The 11,962-nt window shown below is 39.9% G+C and overlaps 1 protein-coding gene and 2 non-coding genes across 3 annotated transcripts; 1 reads left to right on the forward strand and 2 right to left on the reverse strand.

The window, feature by feature from the left end:
* Nucleotides 1-1,246: 1,246 nt before the first annotated feature.
* Nucleotides 1,247-5,091, reverse strand: rpl14 (ribosomal protein L14). The gene is made up of 6 exons (XM_085346125.1): nt 5,044-5,091; nt 4,255-4,356; nt 4,075-4,169; nt 3,800-3,899; nt 1,641-1,694; nt 1,247-1,338 (listed from the first exon to the last, which is right to left on the reverse strand). Exons 1-6 carry the CDS (start codon nt 5,044-5,046, stop codon nt 1,279-1,281), a joined length of 414 nt encoding a protein of 137 aa, XP_085202251.1. The 5' UTR covers nt 5,047-5,091; the 3' UTR covers nt 1,247-1,278.
* A 3,814-nt stretch (nt 5,092-8,905) lies between these two features.
* Nucleotides 8,906-8,977, reverse strand: trnah-gug (transfer RNA histidin (anticodon GUG)). Its single transcript has one exon. It is a non-coding gene; the product is annotated as a tRNA-His (tRNA).
* Nucleotides 8,978-9,382: 405 nt separating this feature from the next.
* On the forward strand, nt 9,383-9,454 carry trnah-gug (transfer RNA histidin (anticodon GUG)). The gene has a single exon. It is a non-coding gene; the product is annotated as a tRNA-His (tRNA).
* Nucleotides 9,455-11,962: the final 2,508 nt, after the last annotated feature.

An 11,962-nucleotide genomic window follows, 5' to 3' on the forward strand; every position in this document is an offset into this window, starting at 1 on the left:
ATAATTACCATACTAAACATCTCACAGCTAACAGTTATTTAAACAAATGATTTACTGAGCAAAATGACGCACGTCAGCTTTGCATTTAGTGGCTCAGATTTAAACATCTGAAAAACTATCACTTGTTTTTAAGTAAATATGAAGAGACAAAGAGGCTATGCTCCACTACATCAGCCAAGATTAACCAAGACTGCCATCTAGTGGCCAAGTGACAAAATGGTTCTTGGCGCTCGGTTTTTATGTTTGTTTGGTTTTTTTTTTGCCTTACACTCCAACGATCACTTTAGCGACACGTTGAGGCTAAATTAGAAAGCACAGAGTAATTAAAAACGGAAGTATTTACGTTAAATGATTAGTTGACTGTCAGTTGTCATATTAAGTGTGGTTGGATAGGTTAACCTTGATCCCAGGTATAATAGATAGCCTATAAGTAAGACATATACAGATTAAAGTACACTGGGCAGAAATGACCTTTTGTACATTTATTACTCTTATAGTGATTACACCAGTGTCGCTGGAATGTTTATAGTTTGTAATACATTGACAGGGATTGTGATGGGCTCCTTATGAGTTATTACACAAACACTTCATTTCCTGCTTTCTGCTTCATTTTTATGCACCACTGTGTATTACAAGTATGTTCCTGCATCAGCTTAATGTAAAACAAACTTAGGCATTGCTCACAGGTCCATATATATTTGACTGTAACAGTTATAGTCCTGCACATCCTGCATTTTGCTCATGTTAACAGTGTTATGACTCCAGCTTGGTTACAGACACAAGCCTGGATATTATGGATCTTTGATCTTTAAAAAAAACATTTTATTTTGAATTCTTAAGTTTAAAGTTTGGTTGTTCATTTCAGTACTTTAAGCATTACTGTAAAGGAGGCCATATGCCCAGATGAAATATTTAATTTAAGGTGGTCAGCACAGATATTAGAATGACAAAAAAAATAACTTTATGAAAGCAGCCAACTCTGTGTTGTAGACATCCCGTCTCAAAGCTTCAAATAAGCTGTGATTACAAATTTTACCCAATACTTTAAGAACATTTACTCTATTACTTTGCTCTATGTTTTTACATCAGTTACTTTTCTGAGTTCACAGAAGCTTTGGAAACTTTAGGGATAATGTCCTCATATCAAAATTTGGGTTTTGGTATTTCTATGTACCAGCAGCTCAGGTTTAAAGGTCTAAAGCAGTTTCAATCTGATGATAAAAGAAGAGAAGACAACAGGAGAACAATTGAACAGGACATTTATTTTGTAGAAACTGTTCACTTCTTTGCAGCCTCCTTCTGCAGCTTCTTCACCTCATGCTTGATGATCTTGTTCCTCTGCAAAGGAAAAAACAAAACAGAATGCATTAAAAAATATTCAGTGACTGCTGGAGGATAAACACTACTGACCTGCACCCTGCTTACTGGCACAATCACTAACTAAATCACTATCCACTAACCTCAGAAGCTCTAACCATGTGTGTATATAGTGACAGTGCAGCCTCAAAGAGCATGTTTAACAGGCAGGAAATATCAGAGCTGAGGGTTCCAGTGTTTGAACCTCAGGAATAATCTGAAGCCACTCTGCTTGCTTACTTGGCTCACATATTTGAGGCATTTTGTGTTTTTGCCACACTTACCATTCTCTTGGCCTTCATCACCTTGTAGCGGTCGAAGTCAGACATCTTGGCCTTCTGCAAAGAAATCCAAGAGGCAAGGGTCAGAGAGCGCCTGGGGGTGGTTTGCTTTTTTGTGTGACTGACTAGAATCCATTCAGCTGTGGCAGACGGCCAAACAGGTGAAAGTAAAACACAAGTACCAACACTGAATCTCCATCACAACAACTTCCACCAGGCTCGAAACCTTTCCCATCACAGGCTCCGGGGTCTAAGAAAGTAAGGGCAGATACTTTCCACAACCCTTCTCAGGCTCACCGAGACATCCTTGTTCTGGATCTGAGACTTCATGAACTTTGGTTAAGGTGTGAATACTCTGCTCGCCACATTTGATTCATCGTACTGTCGATTATTTTAAGCATTTGAAGTAATTCCAATCTGCACTGAAGATATTTGTCCTAGTAATGAACCCATTTTATATATGTCGCCATATATATAATCTTCTGCATTGCTGTGACCAACTAGACTAGAACAATCTGTTACACAGTCACGCAAAAATGAAGTGTACACAGCAATTTTGTTTAACTTTTGTTTAGTAATGACAGATCCGACCTTAACCTCTAAGGTGCACACTAAGTGAGCTACAAGGTAGGGCTGGGCTATATCATACCGTTCACGGTAATACCAGTGTAATTTTGGGCAACGATAGGAAAATGAAATATCGCGATAGAACATGGGTAAAACGCGCATGCGCAGTTCCTATGTTTACATGGCGGCGACGGAGAATAAGAAGGGCGAAAGCAGATCGTTGAATGAAACCGATGAACCAGAATTTGTTTGTAAAAATTCTGCAGCTTCAGTGGTGTGGAACTGGTTTAGCTTTCGTCCGTCAGATACACAACAAAGCACTATTTTTGGTACAGCATGCTAGCAGGCCGTCGTTATTACCGTGTTGTTTGGAAAATACGGCACACTTAAAATCAATCCTTTGATTTTTCTGAAAATCGACAGTGCCCCTTATAATCCCGTGTGCCTTATGTATGAACTCTGGTTGTGTTTACTGACCTCGAAACGATTTCATGTCGTACACACGGCGCTCGAAAATCTGTCAAATGTTTCAGTACGACTTTGCTAAGCTACGAACCCACACCGCTTGATGGAATGTTTCAGCATTACAGCTATATTAGGCAGGCGCCTCGCGGAGTGATACGTACTGTGCTTCAACATAATATTACCGTATTGTGTGTGCATAACCTCTTTTTAAGTTTTGTGGATATTATACATGGTTATGCTGAGGATATGTCGGCCAGTTTCCACTCGAAATGCATTTTGGTTAAACTGTCAGCAAGGAATTTGCATTGTTACGTTTTTATATAACTTTAATGCACATAAAAAACAGCTGCTTGTTTAAGTGAAAATACATTGATGGGGTTTTTTGCACTAATAAAGTTGTGGAGTTGTAAAGTATTTTGTCTGGTGTCAATTATATCGTCAGTTATATCGTTATCGCAAATTTTCAAATGTATATCGTGATAAATATTTTTGGTCATATCGCCCTGCTCTACTACAAGGTATCACAACATTGCTGTTAAACCCTCAGAGGCATTTGTGTAATCTTATGTCTTCAGACGTGAACCTTTTGGAAACAGTTCTGTAAGTACCACCCAAAATACTGTGATAGTTTTTCTTTGTGTATTGTATGTGGTATAGCTTCATTTGACTGAAAAAAAGTTTTGTATGAAACTGGTGCTGGCAGACTGGTCTATGTGAACTATGTGGTAACCAGTTCAGTATTTTCTACAGCTATTGATAAGGTGGTGAGCTTCCACCACCAACTGAAGTCATTACCACTGCAAACATCAGAACAGACAAGTACAACAAACAACTGGAATCATATTGCAAGAAAGCAGCATCTTAGACCACACTGGTCACACGTTTAATGAGATTATGTCTTCACCATCAATAAATCACAAATAATGAAATCACATCTATCAACCCAGCAGACAGACGTGAGATGTTTAATGATGGGTTTTCACATCCGCGTCCTCCTTTCCCCCCCCTCCAAAACTATTTTGGATTTGCCATTAAAACAATATTAAAGACTATTTAATTCAGTGTTTAAGTGTCCCCCTTTCTCCCATAACACTAATTTAAAAACTTTAGAAAGTGAAACACGGCCTTACCTTCTGTCTTGCTTCGATCTTCTTGGCCCAGCTGCTCTCCGTCCACTTCTCGTTGACTTGGGCCTTCTCCCAGGCTTTCCTCACAAACTTCTGGCGAGCACTGTGGACCACCACAAATGTTAAGTACTGATAACATGGGTGATCATTACTGTTTCACATTATATACACCTAAAGCAGCACCAAAACACAACCAGATTCTTGCTCCCATCGGCGCTCTACAGCCCTGTTCATAGCTGGAATATCCATTACTAAATATGATCACTATCCACACTCACCTGTGGGGAATTTTGATGACATAGTCTGTGAGGTGCATGCACTTGAAGGGCATGGACTGCCTCCTCACCCCTGTGCAGGGACCATCAACAAGAGCCTAGAAACCACAAAAGACAGTTCACATCAATAAGTCAAATGTAGGGGCCCACACTGACCTACCAGCTATAATCCAGAGCACTCACTCTGTTTTGGTCAATGACATCCACGATGGCCACCAGCTTGCCAGCATGGGGTCCGAACGAGATGTAGGCCACACGGCCGATCTCAACGAAGCGCTTGAACACCTGGAGCAGAAAAAGAGAGCAGAGCACTGCTCACCAGAGTGCCGAGAGGCTGAGGAGGAAGCTGGGCACCTTTTGTTTGGTTAGATAGGTGCTTTACAAGCTTTGTTAAATAAATTTAACGTTAAAAACAGAACATACGAAAACCTTTATGTATATATATATATATATATATATATATATATATATATATATATATATATATATATATATATATATATATATATATATATATATATATATATAAGGGGCATTTAAGGAGACTGTGTGACTACCCGACGATGCATTGTACCAATTAGCTAACGTCAGCTAGCCACTGTTTCTGCTAACTACGATAGGCACCGAACACAAGGGTGCGTTTAACAGTTTTTTATAAGTTACCTAAAAATCACACTACGCCCAACCAGCGAGATTTATGTTACGCGATTTAAGTCTACGAACTGAGCGTGCTTCCCCTCTCAGCTCTCAGGCCCACTCAGCCTGATAGACCACGTTGTGTTGCGGGGAACTGCCGACATCTTACAAATACCTCATTAAAAACGCAAAACTGACACAGTACTGTACAAAAACCTCATAGATGTGTGTATTAGTGCCTTAAAAGTACACACGGCCCCATTTTTTCCCACAGCAATTACATATTTACATTAAAAAAAAGATATTAAATCTCTGACACTTTCATGGCGAACTCACCATGATGGCAGTCCGGGAGCAGAAAGGACGTTAGAGCTTCCGCCTGGCGCACATACGGCTTCCGGTTCATTCTGGCACATGCGCAGTGACGGAGTCACTTGGAAGTGACAGAGAAACTTTCATGCGTTTTCCGAAATGCAGACATAGACTACAATGTTATAAAAAGCGTAACAGAAGAGCATCAGATTAAGGAGCTTCATCCCTTTGAAGATTTTCGGAATTGTTACGGTGTTTGCTTTACCCGCGTATCATTCTCCTACTTAGAAAAGAATAGAACAGAATAGAATATAATAAAATAGACCTTTATTGTCATTGTACATGTACAACCAAATGTTGGGTGCTCCACACCACCTCTGCCGGATTAAAATATAAATACTAGGTGCAAGAATAAATAGCACACAGGAGAAATTTATTCAAAACAAAACAAAAAAATATACATAAATACAAAATCAATCGAAAGGCACACATTAGACAACAAGTTGTAAAGTGCTTGGAAGTAGTAGAATAGTGTTTATTGACATCTGCCTATGGACCACCATGACACACACCTGTCCTAGATATCAGAGGCGGCTCTACTGTGTTGGCATGGGGTGGCATGTGCCACCCCTAGTGCCACTCTACTTTGTTATATGACAGCTGTGTTTATTAAAATAAGCTAGCATTAACACACTGATTTTGACATTTTTTTTTGTAAATTTAAACATGTAACAATTTGATTATTTATAATAAAAGGAGTGTGAAACGTAACTGATCCCCTTCATGTTGTGTGGCATTCTCGGCCTGTAGATGGATAAAGTCCTATTTAATAAAATGTTTAGAGTTAAAAATAAAAGAAGAGCATGTTTACTTTGTGACTGACAAGACACACAAATTCTTTTAATTCATTAAACCCCCATTCTTGAAAAGCAGGGAACTGAGGCCTACTCATAATGACATGAGTAGAGAAAACAATTTTTTTGAGGCAATGAGTTTCCTTTTTTTTTTTAAGTTCAGGGAATTAGATTTTACTTTTTTATGCTGTGACCTGCATAATTTCTCTCTACTACATTAACGTATTTGTGATGTAAAAATTATTAAGAAATTGTTTTACTCTCGCTTTTAACATATGCCTAAGAAATGCCACAATCCAGTAATGCAGCTATTTAAATGATGTAATTTACATCCAACATTTTTCTGGTCAGGTACTGAAAACCCAGCTGGGTAATCTGCAGTTACCCAGCTGGGTTTTCCTTTTCGCACTTAAAAGAGCTTGATTGTGAAAGATTAAATTGCTTTTGTCCACTGAAGCTTTAACTTTGGCTGAAGTAATAAATTAGAAATAAATAAACCAAATTATCTGGGACTCTATTTCACATATGCATGAGCAACCATTAATGAAAATTTAAAGTTATGTTTTATCTAAATAACTATTTTTGTAATGCAGCCATTTATGCTGATATTTTTTTCATGTTGGATCAGTACAACTCTATTCCTAAATAGGCCTCTGAGGATTTGAGCACTTGGAAAACATCATGCAAACTTCCTCTTAATTGTAAAACACAGATCTGTGGATGTTGGAAGACATGTGTGGTTCTGATCAGCTTTGTGGCGTGAAGATGCTCCTTTTGTTAATATTCTTAAGTCCTGAAGAATACTCAAACACTAAAATCCTGCTATCTGGAAACTTATATGTGGACTCTTAAAAACAAAGATGTGGAGCATTGTTATTGTTATTGGAAACTTTTTTATTTCATTTACCTTTTTCAGTTACTGTTGTTGATATGTTAGCTGTAAGAACAAGTTCAGATTCTCTTAAAAATAATAATGCCAATATGTCCTGTTAACAACACCATGCCCTCCCATGTTTTAAATGCACTTTAGAACAGCGGTCCCCAACCTTTTTTGCGCCATGGACCGGTTTATGCCCGACAATATTTTCACGGACTGGCCTTTAAGGTGTCGCGGATAAATACAACAAAATAAAACTAATACCGGTACTGAAAAAAAGAAGATTTATTCATAACACACGTGAAAAGACCCAGGAAAACCGAGTTAACGATCAAAACGATAACAAAATAACGGTGAAAACCGATAAAAACCCTGAAAACCATACATTTCACACCTGAGCCTCAACTCTCGTGGCCCGGTACCAAACGACTCACGGACCAGTACCGGTCCGAGGCCCGGGGGTTGGGGACCGCTGCTTTAGAACAGCGTGCAGCAACACTGCGCTAGACGGAGGGAGTTATGGGGTCTTCACACACCCCTGTTCTCAGTTAGCTATCGGGGTGGGTCGGGCCCCTTCTGCGGGCTCTGGGGCTGGGGCTCGGTCTACTCTGGCACAGCTGACTTCCGGCAGAGCCCGCGGGCACATCACTGCACACCGCGGGCACATCACTGCAGCCCCCTCTGGCTTCTGCTCCGTGGCTGCTGGGTGACCCCTTGATTGGGGCTCTCATCAGCTCTTCCCAGGAGGGTGGCACAGATGCCCGTCTGATAGTCTGATTGTAGTGAGCAGAACTGGTGCAAAGTTTGCAGTGTTGTTGAGGAGAGTTTCTTGTGGATATTTCTCTCAGATTTTTGTCAGGATGGTCTGGACTGTGTCGTTTCTGATGGAGCGGGAGAAGACGGCCTTTTCTCCATTGCTGTGAGAGTTTTGAAGACTCGATCCAAAAGGGTCTTTGTGACACTGGTGGAGAGTCTGCTCAGACTCTGAGAGGACATGTTCAAGAGGGCGTGAGGAGGAAATTCCCAGAAGCCCTGCAAGACATGTGGAACACCTTTCACCACTTCCTGTTTGGAGGTTTGTGCTTCTTGCTTCTTCTCTTTAAAGCAGGGGCAGGGAACTCCAGGCCTCGAGAGCCAGTGTAGGACACCGGCTCAGTAGAGTGAGTACTCAGTACTGGTTTTTTGAGGCAACAAGTTTCCAAACATTATTCTGATGACAGTACAAAACTTGACTTTTACCTCGAGGTTGAGGAAAATTCTAGTTGTTTCTTTCTTGCGTTGTCACATTTACAAGAATTACAGAAATCTAAAAAGTGTTCCAGTAAATATGTTGTTATACTGCAAGAGCATCACAAGCATTCAACATGAAACCTTCCCAGCTTGGGGAAAAAACACAGGTGATCCTGAGATTTAATGAAGAAACAGCAGCTTCAGATAAGACTTTCTGGTAGCTGAGATCAGCACCGTGTTAAGCACGAACACTTTGACCAGACTTTGTGTGTGTACATTTTTATCCACAAAGTTGTTGAAAGGATGCAAAACCCATCAGAGTATGGATGACATGTAACAGTAAAAGACACTGAATTAAAACAAATGTGATTGAACAGAAGATTTCCAACAAAGACATAACACAGCCACAAAAATAAAAGGGTTAAAGTATTTTAAAAAATTCAAAATTAAGATAAAAACAACTATTTGTATCAAGTTATGTCACATTTTCTCAAAAACAATAAAAGTAATAAAGTAAAATAGTTATTCAAATAAAAAAATTAAGTATAAAATATAAGAAAATGTTTGGTTTGTAGTGCCACCTTTTGTGTAGGAACACTTGAGTAAAAATGTCATTGATCCAGCGTTGATGAGTCATATCAAGAAGTCAAAGCCTTTATGCCTTAGACTTTATGGACGCAGCTTTTTGTCGTTAATTTCTGAACTCTTGTGCTGCTTTTCCCTAACTCAGTAAGCCGTTGTAGAAATGACAAAATAAAGTAAATAGTGCACAGCGTGCGGTTGCTTTTTGTTACCCACTGATCACCGGTTACAAGTTGACTTCTTAAATTAACCTGTTTTTATTATTATATCAAACGTCATGTATCTGTTTTTGTCTCATCTCTCGTGCAAATTTCAGACAGGTGCTTTAAAAGCTTCACCTCAATGCCGTGACCCGGATTCGAACCGGGGTTGCTGCGGCCACAACGCAGAGTACTAACCACTATACGATCACGGCTGGTCAGCTGCAGACTGAAAGTCCATGTAGTCAGTCACCTCCAATCCACAGGAGTCCATTTTAAACCCACTAAGCAGGACTGTACGTTTTAAGTTTGACACGCTTAGGTCGTATCAACATTAGAACTACAAACATTTCGTGCTTTTCACTGCCAGTTACAGTCTGGATCTTGCTTTTTTTTTCTTATTTCACCGTAAAAACTGGAATCTGCATGTTACATCTGACCTGCACGATGTGCAGAAGAGCACCAAAATGTATTTACGGTCAGACCACGCGAGGTCCCTGTGTTAATGCAGATACTGTTACTGTGCCACGTGCGTAAATGTGCGCACCGTAGACACAGAGTTTGAGATCGATATGAAGGAATAAACACAATAAAGATTGCAGATGATTATTTTCTGACCAGCCGTGATCGTATAGTGGTTAGTACTCTGCGTTGTGGCCGCAGCAACCCCGGTTCGAATCCGGGTCACGGCATTGAGGTGAAGCTTTTAAAGCACCTGTCTGAAATTTGCACGAGAGATGAGACAAAAACAGATACATGACGTTTGATATAATAATAAAAACAGATTAATTTAAGAAGTCAACTTGTAACCGGTGATCAGTGGGTAACAAAAAGCAACCGCACGCTGTGCACTATTTACTTTATTTTGTCATTTCTACAACGGCTTACTGAGTTAGGGAAAAGCAGCACAAGAGTTCAGAAATTAACGACAAAAAGCTGCGTCCATAAAGTCTAAGGCATAAAGGCTTTGACTTCTTGATATGACTCATCAACGCTGGATCAATGACATTTTTACTCAAGTGTTCCTACACAAAAGGTGGCACTACAAACCAAACATTTTCTTATATTTTATACTTAATTTTTTTATTTGAATAACTATTTTACTTTATTACTTTTATTGTTTTTGAGAAAATGTGACATAACTTGATACAAATAGTTGTTTTTATCTTAATTTTGAATTTTTTAAAATACTTTAACCCTTTTATTTTTGTGGCTGTGTTATGTCTTTGTTGGAAATCTTCTGTTCAATCACATTTGTTTTAATTCAGTGTCTTTTACTGTTACATGTCATCCATACTCTGATGGGTTTTGCATCCTTTCAACAACTTTGTGGATAAAAATGTACACGCACAAAGTCTGATCAAAGTGTTCGTGCTTAACATGGTGCTGATCTCAGCTACCAGAAAGTCTTATCTGAAGCTGCTGTTTCTTCATTAAATCTCAGGATCACCTGTGTTTTTTCCCCAAGCTGGGAAGGTTTCATGTTGAATGCTTGTGATGCTCTTGCAGTATAACAACATATTTACTGGAACACTTTTTAGATTTCTGTAATTCTTGTAAATGTGACAACGCAAGAAAGAAACAACTAGAATTTTCCTCAACCTCGAGGTAAAAGTCAAGTTTTGTACTGTCATCAGAATAATGATTAGAGTTTCAATCATTATTCAATTACACACGTGTTTCATAAGGAGTTGGAGCAGGTGGACAATCAGTCAATCGGTGCAGCCTAAAGGCATTAAGTGACAAATAATTCAGCAAAGGAAACACATGATCACATCTTGCCACAAGAGGGCGGTAAAGGCATAAAATAAGATAAGATAAGATAAGATAAGATAGAACTTTATTAATCCCTCGGGTGGGTTCCTCTGGGAAATTCGACTTCCAAAAAAAGCACAGCAACGACCGAAGTTACAGTTACAGAATTGTTATATATATATATATATATATACACACACACACACACACACACACATATATAAATACAGAGACAAATATAAATAAAATATACGAAGGGGGTAAATAGAATAAATAGGAATAAAAATAAAAATACAAGTGAATTGCACATTTCAAGTATTGAGTCTATTGCACTGTTGACTATTTACAAAAGTATTGCACAAGGTATTGCACAGTGAGGTGAAGAGGCACTACAGCTTAGTTGTTCCCTCCTTTGTCCTCCTGTTTCCCCTCCCTCTCCCCTCCAGAGAGGAGTTAAACAGTCTGATGGCGTGTGGGACAAAGGAGTTTTTAAGTCTGTTAGTTCTTGTCTTGGGGAGAAGCAACCTGTCACTGAACAGACTCTTCTGGTTGTTAATGGCCGTGTGCAGAGGATGCCCAGCAGTTTCTTTAATGTCCTTTTCTCTGCCACTGTCACCAGAGTGTCCAGCTTCATGCCGACCACAGAGCCAGCCTTCCTGATCAGTTTCTCCAGCCTGCATGAGTCCTTCTTTGCTGTGCTGCTCCCCCAGCACACCACAGCATAGAAAAGTACTCCAGCAACCACCGACTGGTAAAACATCCTCAGGAGCTTCCTGCAGATGTTAAAAGACCTCAGCCTCCTGAAGAAGTACAGTCGGCTTTGGGCTTTTTTATACAGGTGCTCTGTGTTGCATGACCAGTCCAGTTTATTGTCCACCCACAGCCCGAGGTACTTGTACTTGTTGACCACCTCCACCTCCTCCCCCTCTACCTGAACCGGCAGTGGACCTTCTCTGGACCTCCCGAAGTCCACAACCAGTTCCTTAGTCTTTGAGGTGTTGAGTTGCAGGTGGTTTGTGTGACTCCATGCGACAAAGTTCCTCACCAGACTTCTGTACTCCTCTTCCTGATCATCCCAGATACACCCCATGATGGCCGTGTCATCTGCAAACTTCTGAATATGGCATAATTCAGAGTTGTAGCAGAAGTCAGAGGTGTACAGGGTGAAGAGAAGAGGGGACAGCACAGTTCCCTGTGGTGCTCCTGTGCTGCTGACCACAGTGTCAGACGTGATGTCCTTCAGCCTGACGTACTGTGGTCTGTCGGTGAGGTAGTCGCAGTGTTGGGAAGGTTACTTTTAAAATGTATTCCATTACAGAATACAGAATACATGCCCCAAAATGTATTCTGTAACGTATTCCGTTACGTTACTCAATGACAGTAACGTATTCTGAATACTTTGGATTACTTAATATATTATCGTGCTTTTTACAACAACGTGAATG

Source organism: Diplotaxodon limnothrissa, linkage group LG22 (assembly GCF_057381915.1).
Source record: "Diplotaxodon limnothrissa isolate DT_005_m linkage group LG22, D_limnothrissa_male_GT1.1, whole genome shotgun sequence".
Taxonomy (NCBI): Eukaryota; Metazoa; Chordata; class Actinopteri; order Cichliformes; family Cichlidae; genus Diplotaxodon; species Diplotaxodon limnothrissa.

Coding starts and splice junctions, on each gene's coding strand:
- rpl14 (XM_085346125.1), bottom strand. Junction 4,170..4,254: donor ATGTCATTGACCAAAACAGA/GTGAGTGCTCTG, acceptor TGTGGTTTCTAG/GCTCTTGTTGATGGTCCCTG. Junction 1,339..1,640: donor TGATGAAGGCCAAGAGAATG/GTAAGTGTGGCA, acceptor TTTCCTTTGCAG/AGGAACAAGATCATCAAGCA.